Source organism: Dreissena polymorpha, chromosome 10 (assembly GCF_020536995.1).
Source record: "Dreissena polymorpha isolate Duluth1 chromosome 10, UMN_Dpol_1.0, whole genome shotgun sequence".
NCBI classification, from domain to species: Eukaryota; Metazoa; Mollusca; class Bivalvia; order Myida; family Dreissenidae; genus Dreissena; species Dreissena polymorpha.
In genome coordinates this window covers 82743536-82764562 of record NC_068364.1, presented here as the reverse complement: position 1 = coordinate 82764562, position 21027 = coordinate 82743536, and the positions used below count along the sequence as shown (strand labels likewise).

Genomic DNA, 21027 nt, shown 5'->3' with positions numbered 1-21027 from the left:
ATTATATACCGACGCATAAGCGTTTGTTTTGTTTCATTTTGAACCATTTATCACTTTATTTTATCATTCTAGTATCGTTGCATTCTCTCTTGACAAAACGTTAAGTTCTCACAGTCGTAAAATTTGATAAAAAATGAAGATTACGTTTTCGTATCATATAATTGCCATTGAACTAATCCGCACGGTTACAGAGTTAAGTTCTGTTTATGATAAGTCAATGTATATATAAGCAACACTTGAAGTGTATTGTTTTCGAACTAAAAATGCGCGCAACCCTTTTTTCTATGCGAGTTAATATATATATTAAAAAACGTTTGTTGTAAACAAAACTTGATTGATCATCTGTTTTCCTTATTTAATATTAATATAGTTTCAGGACACTTTGTCTAAATTTTGTTGTTCCTTAATACATTCAGTTTAGAAATAAGTAATCCTTAAATTGTGTATAATATGATATTGAATTACATAACCCTTTGTGTCAAACTTAAACAGGTAAATTTACATTTACAATTTCGTGATGTATCACGAGGGGTATCACGATATGTATGCTGGCATATACATGTATTTTAATCGGCTAGTTAAAACCTGGCTTAATAAAAAACATGTGATTTTTACTTTTAAATTAGTTTTACTTACTGGCGAATAACACGTTAGGTTTGGCGGTACCTGTCCCAATACTTCTCCTTAAAAACAACACAAATTTTAAAAAATATGCGATTCGCAGTGCGAAAACAAAAGAAATACAATTAGGAAGAGAGAGATATAATCATACATGCGATAAATAGTTATCCAATATTTCTACTATGATCTGCTTATTATTTTGCACTAGTTCCAAAAATATTGCCTGAATAAGGAGTCTCTATAAGCACGCACACACACTCCACAATATTTGTTCATCTTACACATAAATATTTATATTGATCGTGTCCATATTTGATTATGTTTTCTACATAATGGCCCTACATAATTGATTCTGCATAAATCTTTAGTCGTGAGTTCTAGGAACATACACATGCACCTAAATGTGTGCTTTTAGAAAATCTGTATCTATGTTGGTACTTCAATTGAGTCATTGTGGCCTTCTTCAAATACGAAAGTCGTGCTAAATTACTCAAGAATTCGTGAACTTTTAAGTTTGCAATATGCACAGTCGATAATACTGTTTGATATGGTATTGGGGTTTTACCTCTTGTTTATGTACAGTATGATTTAACAAAATGATAAGTCTGAATGAGAACGAAATGCAGACTGTGTTCACAATGCTCGACGCATTACGGACGACTGATTGATTGTGAGGGAAAAAAACTTAAAAGGCGGGTAGTTCATACCAAACTGATACTTCGTTGAAGTCATCCCGAAAAGAGCTAAGTAAATATGCGGTTTGAAGAATAATGCATGTATAATAAATGGATCTTATAGTGAACCAAGTTTGGTGATTGAACACATATTAAATATTCAGTTGTATTTTTAATATGGTTTGAATGTTCCCTCGAATGTCAGCATACAGCACAAGAAATAAATTTATTAAAAAAGACACACACTTATTATATATAAGATTGTAGATTTAGTAAAACTTGCGTTATAGCACCTTTTATGTTAAATTGATTTTGCTTCTAGTTCAAATCCATTAGAAAACAAACAAATGCAATAACTGGGTGTATGCTTTGTCGATAAACTCCTGTATGTTTGTGATCTCAATGTGAGGAATTAAAAAAAACTAATAGAAAAACTTCACAACTTTTCAGCCATTCCAATTCACAGAAAACCGATTTTGTGATAACAGTGTTATAGTGTGTAATTGATGCTGTTCAATTAAAGTGAGACATTTGTTCCTTTAATGATGGCTCATATTAAAAAACAGTTAATTTTCATCGGTGTGTTGCGATTTTCCATAAAATAGTTACGTTAGCACAAGCGAGTGTCGGACATTCATTGAAAATTTGCACTTTCATTATCTGTAGTTTACTTGTCCATTTAGTTAGATGGAAACGACTGTCGTGTAAGAATTTTCTCGTCATTTAGTGTGCCTGATTGAACAAAAAACACCAACAGCCAAATTACTCTCTTTCTTAAACAATATTTTGGAAACTCCATAATAGGTACATACTTAACGTATATAATAAAAGAACGCTAGAGGAGTGCATGTGCATATTTGATGTTTCCTATTTGTGTGATTTCGGATTCAATTTCAGCTAACTATATCATAATATATATTGGATACATTAAGTACATAATAACTAAGGCGATGAAAGAAGACGCTTTACGCACCTGTTGCCAGCAAACAGAGGGCAAACAACACTATATCCATCTGAAGTAAACATTTAACACAGCGCTAATAAAAAATATACAAATACAGAATGAGCGTGCATACATGCTAGCTATCAAAATGCCTCATCAACAATTTACTCCCTTGTTTTACTTAAAAACTCAAAAACGCTCAAAACCAACGAAAATTTCGTTAAGTATTTCGTAAAATAAAGTTAACACCTAAATAGTCAGTGTTCCTTATAGCAATAGCCAAAATTTTAACGCTAGATGTGGTATGATTACATAGATTGTTGTAGATACAAAATACTCGTTTTTATTTATTTGTGACATAATTAATTACATTTTAATTTCCCGCGAATATATCTATTCATACGACACACGAACGATAAAATGGTACCATGTGCAAAACAATAATTAAAACGAGCATTTTGTATCTCCAAACATCTATTTTACCAGACCACATCTGGCGTTGAAATTTCAGCAATTGACAAATATTTTTTTAATATTGTTATTGAATATAATTACTATTTAAATAATTGTTTTGACTTTCATTAAGTGAAATTTGCAATAACAAATATAGTATCGTTTGTAAATCAATATTTTAACATATTGCGCCCAATGTAAATAATACGTTATATTTTATCATATGTATTTTAAATGAAAATCAACCGTTAATCCCCAGTTTCTGATAACTGAGATATCTCCAAACGACCGCTTGCTTTTATCCAAGGTGAATTCGTAAGGGGGTCGATAAGCGAACACTCTACATTTTCCATAGACATATATTTTAAAGTGTTTGCAGTTTATTTTTCCTTTAAGAAGTTTGAATTTACGATAATAAATGTTTTTTTAATTTTTCAATTTGTGTCATAAAGGACATTATCCCAGTTTCATAAAAGATTTATAAGAAGTTATTCCTGCAAAAGTAATATCCAAGCTTCAGATAATTACCATATTTTCATGCATTTTATGGTTTGATGTTTTTTTTACATTGTAAAAAAGAGTTATTTTATTAGTACACATTTGTGTTTCAAATAACAAATAACATGTTGTTGTTTTTTTTTATTTGGTAGAATATGTCTTATTTTAATTTTCGTCAGTGAGTCGCCTTAAATTATGTGCCACCCTTTTGCAGATATGGTCTACATGAAAAGAAAGTGGGTCAAAATAAAGTGATTGCTAAAGTTTGACTTTCCTATCGTAAACATTCCTGTCAGCAATACATATTGAAGTGGCATGAATGATATTAAAAATTTTAAGCTGGATACATTTAACTTAAGGCCTGGCGACAAACGACGAAAATTGGAATGTTAGAAAATCTTTCAAATACAAACATAAACATTAATATAAAATGTTTAAGCCTGATTATATATAGATTTCTTGTAATTTGTGGTGGTGATGGTGGTGGTGGTGGTCGTGGTGGTGTTCATGGTGGGGGTGGTGGGTGGGGTTGTTGGGGTGGAGGTGGGGGTAGGGGGATAGGGGGCGTGGTTGTGGTGGTGGTGGTGGCGGTGGTCGCGGCAGTGGTGGTGGTTCACGCAAGGCATGCTGACAAATTGTCTTTCTTTACGGGTAAGGTGAGCTAGAAACCAGTTCAATACAATCTGTGTGTAACGGTACCAAACTTAAGCTGCTCTCTTTTTACAACGCGCGGTAATATGGTTCAATGAGTAGTTTGCAAAAGCGCAAATTTATTCGAATACTCGGGTTGTCCCCAAAACTTGGGAATATTGATCTTTGCTAGTCATTTGTGAGTTATAAATCAGTTTGGCAATAATATGACTGACTGATCAATAGTGGAGATTACACTACATTGACAGGTATCACACAAATTTAGTAAATAAAGTGAGATTTACTGCAAACGTTCTATTTGTAGTCATATCAGGCGTAAAAATATGTTACTTTGTAAACACGAAAGCAGCACGCTGTGGGGCTATACGTTGTACACCGGTTTATCAGTCGGTCCGTCGGGCGTCACATTTTTAGTTTGTCATAAATTATGGCCGCTTTCAAAACTTGCTTGTGAATTGAAATATATCAAACTACATTAAAACGAATGTTAATCGAAACAAAACCCTGGACTGCTACAAGTGCGCGAACAATCTGAACACTTCGGACAGTGGGCTACACCACACCGTCGATAGCCGTTATGGCGGAATTGTCCGAGGGTTCCCGATTGGAGCGCGAAATGTCAATCGTGTTTAGTACAATATATGGCTAACGGTTGATTTCAGAGTAGGAGATCATCACGATCCTGACGAGGCGTATCTGAGTGTTGCTAATGCATTATTAAATCACGGACCGCATAACGTCCCGAAAAACAACACGTTCAATGTGTCATCCGCCCAAGTTATACATCAACACACGTGCGTTTTAAATTAAAAAGCGTAAGAGTTTCTAGAACCAATCGATAATTTACAACTCATCAACCACAGATTGCGTTGACCAATAGTGTAACAATGTAAAGCCCCGGTCCCATATAAGCACGGTTTCAACACGTCAGTCCGGATCGCCCCGGACCCCCCCCCACCCCAAATCCGGCAGCAACACGAAATAAACACAGCATACATGCGGATTGTCCCGGGCAGTCACGGCAGAGCTACAGACCTACACAGCAGAGATAAGGATAAACACAGACAAACACAGCATTTACACGGATCATCCCGGACCGACACGACAACGACACGGACTTATACGGAATCCATACGGGCCATCTCCGATCTTGCCGGACCGACAAAAACTTGTAAGAAAGCATGTTTATTTTCGGTGATTCTATCATAAATCAAAGCTCAAGGTGTAACCTCGTATACACATATAAAACGTCAACATGCCATATAAATGAAACTTTATTATGTTGTAAAAGTGGGCCATTCACTTTCCAAAAGATCTCCACGAGCAGCAACAGCTACTGATGAAGAACAACACCAACAAGAAGATCCAAGCTCGAGGCCCAGATCAAGATTGCAATTACATTTACAAGTAGACCAATAAACATCAACACCACCCACAGAAACTAACGCCTAAAGAAAAAAGAAGACGTCCCTAGTCCTTTCAGGGTAAATTGGGGTCATCATGGCCGATTGGCTCCATGAGAACCCTATGTTGAAATGCATTGATTCCTAATTCAACCTAAATGAATTTGTAGTCGGCGTCGACCATGGCCTTGATGATTATAAATTGATAATTGTTGTAGTTCAAGGAGCTACCACACCTTGGGCAAGGTACGGCGATGTTCTTTCCGTCCAATACAACCACATAGTAATGCAACTGCTTTAGGTCGTCGAATTGCTTGACGATGCTCTTCTATTAATCCTGCGTTTCAGGACAGGGTATCGGTTCTTTAGCAAATTCTACAAACACGCATGGCAGACACGAATGATGATCTTGAGGACTGTGCTGTATGCGACCCGAAAGCCATACAACAGACAGTGGTAACTGTCCCCGATGTTAGGTACCGCAATGTTTTTGCAAACTTAATGCCAGCCGTCAGAGCCATCCTGCAGTTTAACTTCTACGGTTTGATTCTTTGTTCAATACGTGCCAAGATCTTTTGATATGTGCAGGATATTAAAAAACCTTTTGCGTCTTTTTTCTTGAGTTCGCCCATCAGTCGTACGTTATCAACCAGGCTTTGTCGTCTGGCGAGTCATCGTGTGACCCATATGTTTCTTCTTTACAGTCTATTTACTGGTGGAGATAACTATTTTTCTCGATTTTTCTTTTTTATGTCGTAGCTTCGATTTTGCAGTCAGAATATTGTTTTCAACCTGAGCCTTTTGCAGTAGAAGCTGGCATCTCATCAGCATCAGCTTGTTCTCCGTCGTCATCTCATCGCCCATGCTGCAACGTCGGTAGCACAGGAGACAACCGTACAATTGCCGTCACGGTCCTTGAAGGACAGGGTCGGAAATGTGTTCCTTGACTGTTAAGGACGAACATGGACAACCAAGGCATAAATACGGTTGTCCCCGGACTCTATACGGCTGTCCCGGATCCCACACGGCAGCTACACGGACCATCCCAGATGGTGATATTTTCCCGGATCGTAACGGATAAACATGGATTTAACTTTCCCAAAACTGCCGTGTTGGCCACCCGGACCCCAAGGACAACGCCGGACGTTTCATAAACAACAAGGTTCGTCACATAGCTACATGGCCTCGACACGGTTTACATGCCGGATCAGGCCAGATATGAATCGTGTTGATCTGGCATCTGTATGGGACTGGGGCTGAAGGAATTGCTAAATAGCACACGGTCGCCTTATCAAAACAATCTACTTCAAATTATCGGCCAAAATACATTTCGAACTGAAAGGTCAGGTATTTTGTTTTTGCGACTTTACGGCTGTATGACACATGGTCGCTATTAGCTGTGCATTTATGTTCACATTGTCTTTCAGAAAGCCTGTCCAACCGTCCGACCGTCTTTTGAAAGTACTGATTTGTTTTTTTTCGAGTGGCATTGCAGAACTAAACTGCGTTCTATCAAGTCTGCCCTATATGGTTGAAATATGTGCACTGGATTGTCCTTGTTCTTGTTTTATTTGAGTTGCTTTTCAATCGTTTTTATAGGCTATCGGCGTTTTTTTATTAAGATGTCCAAAACACAAAACACATACATGTACATACATGTACTATTAATTGCTACATATCTTAATGTTTCTTTAAAGAACAACCACAGTTGTTTCAGACGTATATAATATAATATAAATAAGATGTACTAGAAATTATAATTCAATCACTTTAATAACATGCCACTAGTATTTATAATTAAAAAATCGAGTACGCGCATTAAGTCCAATCAATTACAATGAATCCATGAACCACATATAGTTTTACTAATATGACATGCAGTTTGACTGTTTGTTTGTAATTGTTTTACTGAAACAAAATCATCTCACACGTCGTTGCTAAGAAAGTCAGCAACAGGAATTGATGCTGCTTGGATGACACGCCCAGGTTACGCTGGTTCCACGCAGTGTTGCACACCGGAAGTCCCTTCTCCCAAGGCATTCTGGATATCGCACTGACGTTCCATTTAGCATCGGAATCTGAAACATCCTTAAATTATAATGAATGATACAAAATAAAAATCGATCAAGGAAATAATTTTTTTAAATAAATTCGCGGAACACTAAATAGATGTATATAATACATATGGAGTTTATTTTACAGTGTATATGAGTATACATGCAACTAATAATAGTTGACACAGATTAAATTTAACAATTCAATAAAACGTTTACAATAAGTGTATGTCGTATTTTGAGTAATACAGAGTTAAAATGGCTATATATGTGCTTTTCTTTGTGCACACCAACACAGCATGTACAGGTGCGTATTAAATTTTGCCGAGTATATATTACATACACGGACAGACGTTGCACATCCACGGACACCGGAACATCGTGGTTAGCTTCGTGCCGCACGTGCCTCGAAGTGTCGTTAAACACTCTGGATCAGTGTCGTTAGACCCAATGCATACCACTGAGATAAATGAGTTTTATAATTTCTCTAAGAACAAATTAAACTTTTTTTTCAAATCGAAAACATGCTGGTAAAAAAAAGTTAAATAACACAACACGCAGTTTTGAAATGTTAGATGCAACACAACGCATTTATGACAAAAATAAGGATTCGTGTATTTTCATCGACATTTTAAAACGTCTTACGACATATATTAATACTGTCAATGTTGTGTTCATTTAAAGACGCAGTAAGAAAAAAAAACTTACGGTCACATATGGTCCTTGTGTAGGTGCCGGGAGGAACAGTCTGGATGCAGTCACAGGTGCCGGAGGTCATGTTGAGACTCGAGCCTCCCAGACAGAGAAGCTTGTTGAAATCTAGAAATCAAGAAAACACCAGGTTGGTAAAATAACCAGAATAATTGATTTGCATTGTTTACATGCGAAGGTATTCGTTGCAGTATTTGTAGTAAAAATGGTACGTAGCGCAGCGTTCCAAAGTCTGGTAATGTTCTTTTAGGTCTGCTATAACTCAAAATATGCAAAAAATATGCTCTCATTAAAATGAAAAATGGAATAACTAAATTTCAGTAAATCTGATTAATCCGCTAAAACTGTATACGTATTGATTGTATGAAGAATCTCTCTTTTTTCAAGTTCTTGTACATTTATGCACAAAATTGGGCCGAAATATAAAAGAAATAAGGCTATTACTTCCTACCACAAAGTCCAATGGTAGTGTTACAATGACTTGCACAATCGTCACAGCCTCCTGTGATGTTTGATGCTTTGTATGGCCGGTCAAGCTTTGCTGTGTCCAATCTGAAAAAAGCTTATAGTTTTACAAATAACATTTTTTGATAAAAAAAACCAAACGCTCGACGTACCCGAGGACATTAAGGAATAAATATGAGTCGTGCTCTGTGAAAAGGGGGTTTAATGCATGTGCGTAAAGTGTCGTCCCAGATTAGCATGTGCAGTCCACACAGGCTGATCAGGGACGACACTTTCCACCTAAACTAGATTTTTGCTAGGAAGAGATTTTGTTGAAAGAAAAATATCATAAAAGTGAAAAGTGTCGTCGCTGTCCGCAAAGGCTAATCCGGGACGACACTTTACGCACATGCATTAAACCCCTTTTTTACTTAGCACGACCCATATGTATTATACATATCCAAAATAAATAAAAACACAATAAGAATGGTGAATACTAACCATGCGTATGACTATTGAGGTGTTTTCCTTACATAGGAACATAAAGGAATATGTGCATGATGAGTCCGCCACCGTTTATTTTGCATATCTAAAACATGAATCACCATAAATATTGTCACATTATCGCCATGCGTTCGAATGCCGAGTTGTTGTCCTTACATCGGGACATAAAGGAAGATATACATGAAGTGACATTGCATTGGGACATTGAGGAAGATATACAGGTAGTGTCCTTACATTGGGACATAGAGACATATATACAGGAAATGTCCTTACATCGGGACATAGAGGCAGATATACAGGTAGTGTCCTTACATTGGGACATAGAGGATGATATACAGGTAGTGTTTTTACATTGACGCATAGAGACAGATATTAAGGTAGTGCCCTTACATTGGGACATAGAGACAGGTATACAGGTAGTGTCCTTACATTGGTACATAGAGGATGATATACAGGTAGTGTTCTTACATTGGGACATAGAGACAAATATACGGGTAGTGACCTAACATTGGGACATAGAGGCAAATTTACAGGAAGTGCCCTTACATTGGGAAATAGAGGCAGATATACAGGTAGGGCTTTTAAATTGGTACATAGAGGATGATATACAGGTAGTGTTCTTACATTGGGACATAGAGATAGATATAAACGTAGTGCCCTTACATCGGGACATAGAGGATGATATACAGGTAGAGTCCTTAGATTGAGACAAAGAGGCAGATATACAGGTAGTGCCCTTACATCGGTACATAGAGGCAGATATACAGGTAGTGCCCTTATATCGAGACATAGAGGCAGATATACAGGTAATGTACTTACATCGGGACATAGAGGCAGATATACAGGAAGTGCCCTTACATAGGGGCATAGAGGCAGATATAGAGGTCGTTTCCTTACATCGGGACATAGAGATAGATATACAGGAAGTGCCCTTGCATTGGGACAAAGAGGCATATATACAGGGAGGGTCCTTACAATAGAACATAGACGCATATATACAGGTAGTGTCCTAACATCGGAACATAGAAGCAAATATACAGGTAGCGTCCTTATATTGAGGCATAGACGCAGATATACAGGTAGTATCCTTACATTGGGACATAGAGGCAGATATACAGGTAGTATCCTTACATTGGGACATAGAGGCATATATACAGATAGTGTCCTTACATTGGGACATAGAGGCAGATATACATATAGTGTCCTTACATTGGGACATAGAGGCAGATATACAGATAGTGTCCTTACATTGGGACATAGACGCAGATATACAGGTAGTGTCCTTACATTGGGACACAGAATCAGATATACAGGTTGTTTCCTTACATTGGGACATAGACGCAGATATACAGCTAGTATCCTTACATTGGGACATAGACGCAGGTATACAGGTAGTATCCTTACATTGGGACATAGAGGCAGATATACAGGTAGTATCCTTACATTGGGACATAGACGCAGATATACAGGTAGTACCCTTACATTGGGACATAGACGCAGATATACAGGTAGTATCCTTACATTGGGACATAGAGGCGGATATACAGGTAGTATCCTTACATTGGGACATAGACGCAGATATACAGGTAGTATCCTTACATTGGGACATAGAGGCAGATATGCAGGTAGTATCCTTACATTGGGACATAGAGTCAGATATACAGGTAGTATCCTTACATTGGGACATAGAGTCAGATATACAGGTTGTTTCCTTACATTGGGACATAGACGCAGATATACAGCTAGTTTCCTTACATTGGGATATAGACGCAGATATACAGCTAGTATCCTTACATTGGATCATAGACGCAGATATACAGGTAGTATCCTTACATTGGGACATAGAGGCAGATATACAGGTAGTAGCCTTACATTAGGACATAGACGCAGATATACAGGTAGTATCCTTACATAGGGACATAGACGCAGATATACAGCTAGTAACCTTACATTGGGACATAGACGCAGATTTACGGGTAGTGTCCTTACATTGGGACATAGAGTCAGATATACAGGTAGTGTCCTTACATTGGGACATAGAGGCAGATATACACATAGTTTCTTACATTGGGACATAGAGACTACAGGTAGTGCCCTTACATTGGGACATAGAGTCAGATATACAGATAGTGCCCTTACATTGGGACATAGAGTCAGATATACAGGTTGTTTCCTTACATTGGGACATAGACGCATATATTCAGCTAGTATCCTTACATTGGGACATAGAGGCAGATATGCAGGTTGTATCCTTACATTGGGACATAGAGGCAGATATACAGGTAGTATCCTTACATTCGGACATAGAGGCAGATATACAGCTAGTCTTGTATCCTTACATTGGGACATAGAGGCAGATATACAGGTAGTATCCTTACATTGGGACATAGAGGCAGATATACAGATAAGGTCCTTACATTGGGACACAGAGGCAGAAATACAGGTAGTGACTTTACATTTGGACATAGAGACAGATATGCAGGTAGTGTCCTTACATGGGGCATAGAGGCAGAAATACAGGTAGTGCCCATACATTTGGACATAGAAGCAGATAAAGAGATAGTATCCTTACATTGGGACATAGAGGCAGATATAAAGATAGTGTCCTTACATTGGGACATAAAGACAGATGTACAGGTAGTGCAGTTAGATAGGGACATAGAGGCAGACATACAGATTGTGTCCTTACATTGGGACATAGAGGTAGATATACAGGTAGTGTCCTTACATTGGGACATAGATACAGATATACAGGTAGTGTCCTTACATTGGGACATAGAGACAGATATACAGGTAGTGTCCTTACGTTAGAACATAGAGGCAGATATACAGGTAGTGTCCTTACGTTGGGACATAAAGACAGATATACAGGTTGTGTCCTTACATTTGGACATAGAGACAGATATACAGGTAGTGTCCTTACATTGAGACATAGAGACAGATATACAGGAAGTGTCTTTACATTGCGACAAAGAGGAAGATATAAAGGTAGTATCCTTACATTGGGACATAGAGACAGATATACAGGTAGTGTCCTTACATTGGGGCATAGAGACAAATATACATGTAGTGTCCTTACATGGGGCATAGAGGGAAATGTCCTTACATTGGGACATACAGGCAGATATACAGGTATCGTCCACCACAGTCCGCAGCGCCACAGCCAATTGAAACCGTCTTGGCCAAGATCATCTGAAACAGGAAACAGATGGTACCAAATAGTGTGATGATGTATCTTTAATCGGGAGTTTGAACTAATGCTACACCATATCAGTTTTTCGTTACATGTTTAGTAAGTCCCACAAATTACTTAGATCTCGATTTACATGTTAGTTTTTTTAACTATTAACTATAACACGTGGGCCGCCATACGATCTTTACATGAGTATATATTACCGTGGTGATTTTGTGCTTTAAAGGCAAAAGCTTATTGACGTCTTTTGGAATTCCCGTAGTGTTGTTTGTATATGCATTTATTGTACTACTTCAATAATCACGTGTTATCATGTTACTCCTGTTGTAGTGCACTTTGCTGTCAACCCGATTTTGGTGTTTATAACTTAAGTGCGTTCGCGTTTTGGTCAGCAATAAAGTGCGCTGCAATGGTAAATATGATGTGGGAAATGGAACGCACTTTGGTAATATTCTGTACACCCTGTTCGGTTGATATAAAATTCCACATTATAAGCGTTATAACCACTACCACCACAAGAACTATCACAACTATCATCAGAATCATCATCATTATTATCAGAATCATCTTTAACAACAACAGCAGGAGCAGCATCGTCGTTATCGTTTTCATCACTATCGTAATCATCATTATCAGAGACAACATATTTATATGCAATTATTGCTTATCAAGAACTTCAAACAATTTTGGCATCAAGTAAGCATTTCGTTTGATACAAAATAATCGCAATCAAAATAAAACACACGCTGTTTATACTAATCATCACGATCAAGCAAAAGATGCTGACGATAGTGATTGTTGATGATGATAAATGTAGTTCTCTTGATGAAGACAACTATTATAAATGATAAAACAAAGATGAAGTTAACGTTGTTAATATTGTTGATGATAATGATGAATAAAAGTCCGGTGCAACATACCCACCTGTGTATAATTGCCTATCAAGGCCGCGTCATTCCCCGACCCTCCGTACGTGAAATGTGTCTTCTCCGCCTCCCACGCCGCTTTGACGTCCGTCCATGTGATTGCGGTGGGGCTGAACAAAGAGTTCTGTCCGGGAATGAACGCACCTGAGAATAATTGGTGAGCTAAATGCATGTGTGCACAGTCTTGTCCAAGATTAGCATGTTCAGTCAGCACAGGCTTATAAGGGACGAAACTATCCGCTTTTATTGAAATTTACGTTTAAATAAGGTATTTTGTTAACGAAAATTATGTTTATGTGGAAAGTTTCGTCCCTGCCTTGTTAATATAGGGGGACACTTAAGCCCCGTTTTCACAGGTCGAGCCACATGTTTCCTATCAGTCAAGCTGAGAAAGAGGTTCTGTAATAATATAACCTTTGACCAAATGAGTGTTTTGTAGTTTTTAAGATAACACAAACTCCAAGTACGGTTATATTCGGAATGATTTCATCTTCAAGCAAAGACACTTTGGTCGTCCGAGAGATGTACAATAATTAAGGTAATTGTGACGAACATTCTCCCAAAACATTTATCATTACCGTTAACGTACCTGGAGTGGAACGCTGGTACCACTTGCTGTCTGCCGTACAACGTCTCGCCCATCGTCTGGCAGCAGACACAAGTCCCGCATTGGTATGCTAAACGTATATGTTATGGTGTAGAAATCAATTTTAGCAATGAAGAAACGACAGCGAAAGGAATTTCAAAAGCTACATACCATAAAAGATGTAGTAAAATGAGCATGCATTATTTAAAATGTCAAAACTAAGTCTAAATGTCAATGTGGTAAATAGCGACAAAGGTTTGACTTCAAAATTGTTTTGCCTCTACCTTTTTGTCCCGAGTAACATGCATTGCAACTTTGATGAGCGTAGGTCCCTAACCTCTTAGTGTATTCTTCGAAATTACAATGTTCGATAGAGGAAACTTGTTTGTTACGGTCCCTTGTTATAATCGTCGGGCAACCGTTCTCAAGAAACCATGCAGAAACGCATATCATGTTCAAAGACCCTTTGATTTTTGACGTGTAAAGACGTCTTCCTTGCCTAGCAAACGAAATTATCTATAGACCGAAGGACAAACCATCCGAACGGCCGACGTAAATAAATTCTTTGTTTCGATAATGTTGTTTTTTTATTTTCGAAAAGGTTATGTGATTTTCTTAATTTAGGTTGATTTAACCAGAAATCACGTAATATGATAAGCAGTTTCTTGCAATACAATGTATTGATAGAATATATGGACACAATTAATTCGACGGCATAGATCACACTTCGAAAACACAGTTTTTACGGTTTTCAAAAATATGCGTCTTCCAGTAAATGATTAAAGCAAGTGGCACAAGTTTTACGTGGCAAATAGTATATATATAATGTCTATATATTACTTTTGGTAGGGACATCGCTAAATGTTTAATCTTTTAACTAGAACATAACAAAGGCATAACAAGCTTTTAGCTGGAATTCATCCTAAAAGTGCCGTGAGACAAACAAATATTTTTTTTCACATTAGAATTCTTGATACGACAGTATAGTTTTTCTTTTCATAATGTTTATCTACTCCCACCACTATTACTCGTGACATCTCTGAGTTCGGTTCGGTGATATGAACCGATTTCTATGTGCATTGGGTGTTGAATGGACGAAACATTTGTTCACTGTAATGGGTTCAATGCATGCCATTTACAGTATAGTTTATTTAAGTGTATACGAAAAGTATATGGTAAGCTTATGCAGAGTATGTTATCATAAAAGCTGTGTAAACATGGACATCTTACCATGACTAACATGTTTGACGCCCGAGGAGTAACATTGGAACGGACACGGTTATGCTGATTTGCGATATCCTCCATTTCTGAAAGACATAATAAAATTGCCAAAGCATCATTCGCATGTTATCGGGTATTAGGTGAATCACTTTTATAGTTTTTTTAAGAAAGGTTATATCATGGGCTTAGCGCAAAACGGTCGTAACTGACATTTTTTACAAAAATGACTTTATTGCATATTTTGTACTATAATGTCAATATTTATAATCTGAAAAAATATTTAAGCTAAATTTTGCCTTAAAAACCCCTAAAACGTCATTTGGCAAAAGGTCGTATCTGAAAATGAAATTATTTTCATTGCAAAACAGTCGTATCTGCAGTTGCAACCGTTTTGCACTGAAAAAGAATATAAACATGATAGTGTAATGGTACCAGTACCTAGAATGTGAGACTGAGACCATGGTAGCAATACATACAGACTGAGACAATGCCGTGATTTGTGTTATCTATTGGGAAAAGTATTGGTACCAGCCAAATTGTGTGAGAAAAACCCAGAAATTGGGAAAATTCATGTTGTGAAGTCTTCATATTGGGAAATTGGTATATTTAATATTTTGCTCCCAAATATTTAAAAATTAATAACTTAATGTTGTCAAGTTGTCATACCATAGAGCTGCATAAATAAACTAATTAAAATTTGTTTTGTTTTTTGTTTTCTTCAATTGTTTTTTTACAGCAATTGGGAAATTTGTATTTTTTTTTTTCTACACTAGGAAAGTGCCATTTCTGGTACTTTATAAAAAATAAATTAAAACGCTACAATCGTACCAGTACTAGTATGTCAGACCGTGAAAATGGTACCGGTATGTATCATGTTAGACTGTGACAATAATACCAGTATGTAGCATGATAGACTTTGACAATGGTACCAGTAAGTAGCATGTCAGACTGTGACAATTGTCCCAGCACAATTAACCAGTCAGACTGTTACAACGATACCAGTACCTAGCATTTCAGACTGTTACAATGGTACAAGTACGTAGCATTTCAGACTGTTACAATGGTTCCAGTACCGAGCAGTTCAGACTGTGACAATTATACCAGTAAGTAGCAGTTCAGACTGTGACAATGGTACCAGTACGTAGCATGTCAGACTGTTACAATTGTTCCAGTACCTAGCATGTGATACTGTGACAATAGTACCAGTGCGTAGCATGTCAGAATGTTTCAATGAAACCAGTACGTGGCATGTCAGACAGTGAAAATGGTACCAGTAGGTAGCATGTCAGACTGTTACAATTGTACCAGTACATAGCATGTTAGACTGTGACAATGGTACCAGAACATAGCATGTTAGACTGTGACAATTATACCAGTACTTAGCATGTAAGACTGTGACAATGGTACCAGTACCTAGCATGACAGACTGTTCCAATGATACCAGTACGTGGCATGTCAGACAGTGACAATGGTACCAGTACCTAGTATGTCAGACTGTTTCAATGATACCACTACGTAGCAAGTAAGACTGTGACAATGGTACCAGTACCTAGCATGTTTGACTGTTTCAATTATACCAGTACGTAGCAAGTAAGACTGTGACAATGGTACCAGTACCTAGCATGTCAGACTGTTACAATGGTACCAGTACGTGTCACATCAGACTGTTTCAATGGTTCCAGTACGTAGCATGTGAGACTGTGACAATTATACCAGCATGTAGCATGTTAGATTGAGACAATTATACCAGTACGCAGCTTATGAGACTGGGACAATGGTACCAGTACATGGCATGTCAAACTATTTCAATGGTACCATTAAGTAGCATGTGAGCCTGTGACAATTTTACAAGTACGTAGCCTGTCAGACTGTGACAATTATACCAGTATGTAGCATGTCAGACTGTGACAATTGAACCAGTACATTGTTGGTCAAACTGTAACAATGATACCAGTAGATAGCATGTCAGACTGTTACAACGGTACCAGTACATAGCATTTAAGTCTGTTAAAATGGTACCAGTTCGTAGCATGTGAGACTGTGACAATTATACCAGTATGTAGCATGTTAGATTGAGACAATTATACCAGAAAGTAGCATGTGAGACTGTGACAATGGTACCAGTATGTAGCATGTTACACTGAGACAATGGTACCAGTACATAGCATGTCAGACAGTGACAATGGTACCAGTACCTAGCATGTCACACTGTTACAATGGTACCAGTACATAGCATGTTAGACTGTGACAATGGTACCAGTACCTAGCATGGTAGACTGTGATTATTATATCAGTACTTAGCATGTCAGACTGTGACAATTTTACCCGCATGGAGCATGTAAGACTGTGACAATTATACCAGTACGTAGCATGTCAGATTGTGACAATGGTACCAGTAGGTAGCATGTGAGACGGTGACTATTGTATCAGTACGTAGCATGTCAGACTGGGACAATTATTCCAGTACGTGGTATGTCAGATTGTGACAATGATACCAGTAGATAGCATCTGAGACTGTGACATGGTACCAGTACGTGGCATGTCAGACTGCGACAATTGCACCAGTACATGTCATGTCAGACTGTTACAATTATACCAGTACGTAGCCTCTGAGACTGTGACAATTATACCAGTATATAGCATAACACACTGTGACAATTATACCAGTACGTAGCATGTCCGATGGTGACAATGGTACCAATGCATGAGACTGTGACATGGTACCAGTGCGTGGCATGTCAGACTGTTACAATTATACAAGTAAGTAGCATGTGAGACTGTGGCAATGGTACTAGCATATCAGACTGAGACAATGGTACCGGTATGTATCATGCCAAACTGTGACAATGACACCAGTACATAGCATGTCAGACTGTGACATTGGTACCAATGTGTAACATGTCAGACTGAGACAATTATAATAATGATGCTCAAAAGGTAGGAAAAAGATCAATAGGATTTTGTAATAGTTTTTGTCTTAACATTTTTCATATATCACAATAAATGTATTTGAAAACATTGTAGTTTGTATTTGAATTCAGAAAGAGGGTTATAGGCCTGCTTTTAATAACAAAGTTCATTATTTTTTTCATTAAAATAAGCTGATAAGACTTGTTTTGACTTGAACTCTATTGAATTATAATAATTACAATACAAATATTAAATGCTTTATGTAAGATTTAAAGATATGACAATAACTTGTTTCTTCTTATGTATTGGTCTTCTACTAAAAAATTCTGAACAGGCCCCCAGTCACTGTGTAATGATCATTTTTCTGTTACTAGTATGTCTGGATACATTTAAATAATTTTAAAAAATCAAATAAAGTGATAATACTTTATAGTTATAGTTATTTGGTTAAACACAAGCACAGTGCAATGCATTTCATGTACCCCAGGTAATCCAACTTGAATTCAAATAAATGTAAATTTTTGTATTTTCTTCTATCATTAAAAAAAATATTTTAATCAACACATATTTCAAGTATTTCGAATAAAAGTCTTCATATTAAGACATATGAACAGAAAAAAACTGATCTGATTTTCAGATACGACCTTTTTGCATAAAAAATATAATCCAACATTACAAGATTTTAAGCGCAAAACAGTCGTATCTTGATATTTAACAAATATCTCTGACTACAATAATGCCAATAAAGGTATATTGTGTGAACTTTAAATGAATGTACAATACTTACATTTATGCAAAATAATTGTGTATTACTGATAAAAATGAATAAAATATTATTATTTTTAATCGTACTGAAAAGTTTACAAATAGTCAGTTACGACCGTTTTGCGCTAAGCCCGCGATATACAACTCAAATTAGTGGATGATACACACAAAATAAAACATTCTTCAAACATATTTGATAAATATGCCATACTTCCATTTTTTGTCGAAGATTTTGCAGTATATAAAGATCAAGTATTACCGCTGTCAGGAAGTGGTATTGGCTTTCCCGTGAGATGCCCGAGGTTTTCGCAGTTCAGGTGGCCTGGCAAGGCAGCGTACTTGTCTGTACATGATGGGTTGAACGGGCGCTGAAAAGAGACAGTAATGTTTGCTTTAACTCCGAGCAAGCTTTTTTCCATTCTGACCGTCAGAAAAATGGAAAAACAGTAATATCATTGTCTACATTTATATAAAATATGTTCACTGTCATATTGTTCAAGGTTGTTTTATACATGTCTTCGCAAACTAGTCAGATATCAAAAATTAGAAGTTATTGATTAACAAATGAACCACATACGTAACCAAGAGTAGTAAAGTTTATATAATTGTTGGAAAACGTTCATATTTGGACGGCTTCGAGCCTTTGCGCGGAACGTCGCGCGACGTAAAGACAATCCTTATCGATAAATGTTTCGTATCGAAGGGAATAATTTGTTCAAATAAATGTTGTTTATACTATATGATATATTCTATTTGTGAAAACGATTTATTTTATCTTTACAAATTTTATATTTTGACATTGGTGGACAATAAGTTTTCATGTGTCGAGGTTCTAAAATAATATGGCGTCATCAAATGCATTGCGCTTAGCATACGTCTCTATCGAGGCGAATTTTCTGTAAAAATGTCGGACCTGGAGTTATCATCAAATACACGTGCTTTCTGAATGTGTGCTTTCTATTAACAAGCGACTCTTATTAGTAGTAATCTTATCTTATTTATAGAGATACATGCAGCAAATTTATAAAAAATGTCATGGTTCTGCAGACGATGGAAGAAATTTAGAAATGATACCAATAGAACGAAAGCGTATTAATATTCACTGCTCGTTTATGGCGGTAACCAATGGTCTGTAAAGCACAATTTAACGACAATACACAGAGCACTAAACGAAACGTGCAAATCATTAAGTCTTTAAAACGGGGCTTAAATGGATTTAATACTTACAGCAGAGTAGCACGTTATGTTCGAGGGAGTCTGGGACTCGATCAAGCCTGAAATACACGCAGCAGACACAGCCTTATAATATATACAAAACTATTCTTTATATTAAAATAAGTTATTAATTTATAAACATGATTCCGCTAATATTGCTGAATCAAAAATACGCAGTTAGATTTGAACGACAACTCAAGTATATACAATTGTAAATAGGAACTCACCAATATTTGCATAGCATAGTCAAATATTTCACATTTCAATTGCACAAATATTTAATAAACCAACTTATATTCAAATATTTTTCCGAATTATCGTTTTTATCGGCAAATACAAACACATATTTTATAAATATTTTTAATATTATACTATTAATAATATTTGAACTCGGTCTCACGCGGTCGCTGTAACGTTCCTAGGCATCGGAACCACTAATCGTTGTTTATTTGGGAAAAACGCTCAATGGATAAAATCAAACAACCTGCTTGTTCTTGATAGATGCAATTCAAATGAAATCATGAACCGGTTTTATGACAATAAGACCGTGTATTTTAATCTTTAAGATTATCAGTTTACAATCTTTTAACATTCTTTGTACTATTAATTCAAAAATTATTATTAAGCATCTTTCCGAAACTTTTCTATAGTTAAATATTCATTATTATATGGAAAATAACTAATTTAAATTGTTGCATAATGCATAAAGATATTAATTAAATAATATCGTTTCAATATTTGTGATGTGCCCATTATACATGTCTAGTATATCTTCTAAAATTAAGGCATCAAAATTTAATTGTATACTTACCTAAATATGGTTGAATCAAAATCAAAGCCAGATTATTTTTATCCATGACTCGTCGAATTGATAATAATCTTTAAATATAGCTGTTTCTTAACCTATATGATCCCGGTACGTTTCTGTTATTTTGATACATGCTTATGCCCAAAGTTTAAGTAAGGAGAAAAACAACTTTCTCATCGAAAATGATTAATTATATCAACTTAAATCTTTGTCTCAACTGTGTTTGTGTTCCTCCCACATGAGCCAATGGCGAATTTTCTCAACTAATTGACTAAAGATGTGTGATTGTTTATAAAGCCCACGGAACATACGACAACGGCACCCACTTACAGATATGCCAACATCATCGTATCAATCGTGATCTGTCGGCTATCTCCGGACTCCTTCGTAAGATTTATGGAATAAATCGTTACAATCGAAAATCGATTTTGCTTGTCATTTAAATGG

At 36.6% G+C, this 21027-nt stretch overlaps 2 protein-coding genes across 2 annotated transcripts in view; both read right to left on the bottom strand.

Moving 5' to 3' along the window:
• Positions 1-20802, bottom strand: part of LOC127848556 (cysteine-rich venom protein ENH2-like) — a 110908-nt gene extending 90106 nt beyond the window's left edge. The window contains exon 1 of the mRNA XM_052381090.1: positions 20676-20802. The gene's annotated coding sequence lies outside the window, so the exon portion shown is untranslated. The remainder of the gene's footprint in view (positions 1-20675) is intronic.
• On the bottom strand, positions 6994-20364 carry LOC127849285 (cysteine-rich venom protein pseudechetoxin-like). Its single transcript, XM_052382005.1, has 11 exons — positions 20352-20364; positions 19785-19831; positions 18817-18925; positions 14892-14968; positions 13665-13752; positions 13074-13219; positions 12063-12148; positions 8460-8560; positions 8006-8116; positions 7641-7757; positions 6994-7321 (listed from the first exon to the last, which is right to left on the bottom strand). Exons 1-11 carry the CDS (start codon positions 20362-20364, stop codon positions 7149-7151), a joined length of 1068 nt encoding a protein of 355 aa, XP_052237965.1. The 3' UTR covers positions 6994-7148.
• Positions 20803-21027: the final 225 nt, after the last annotated feature.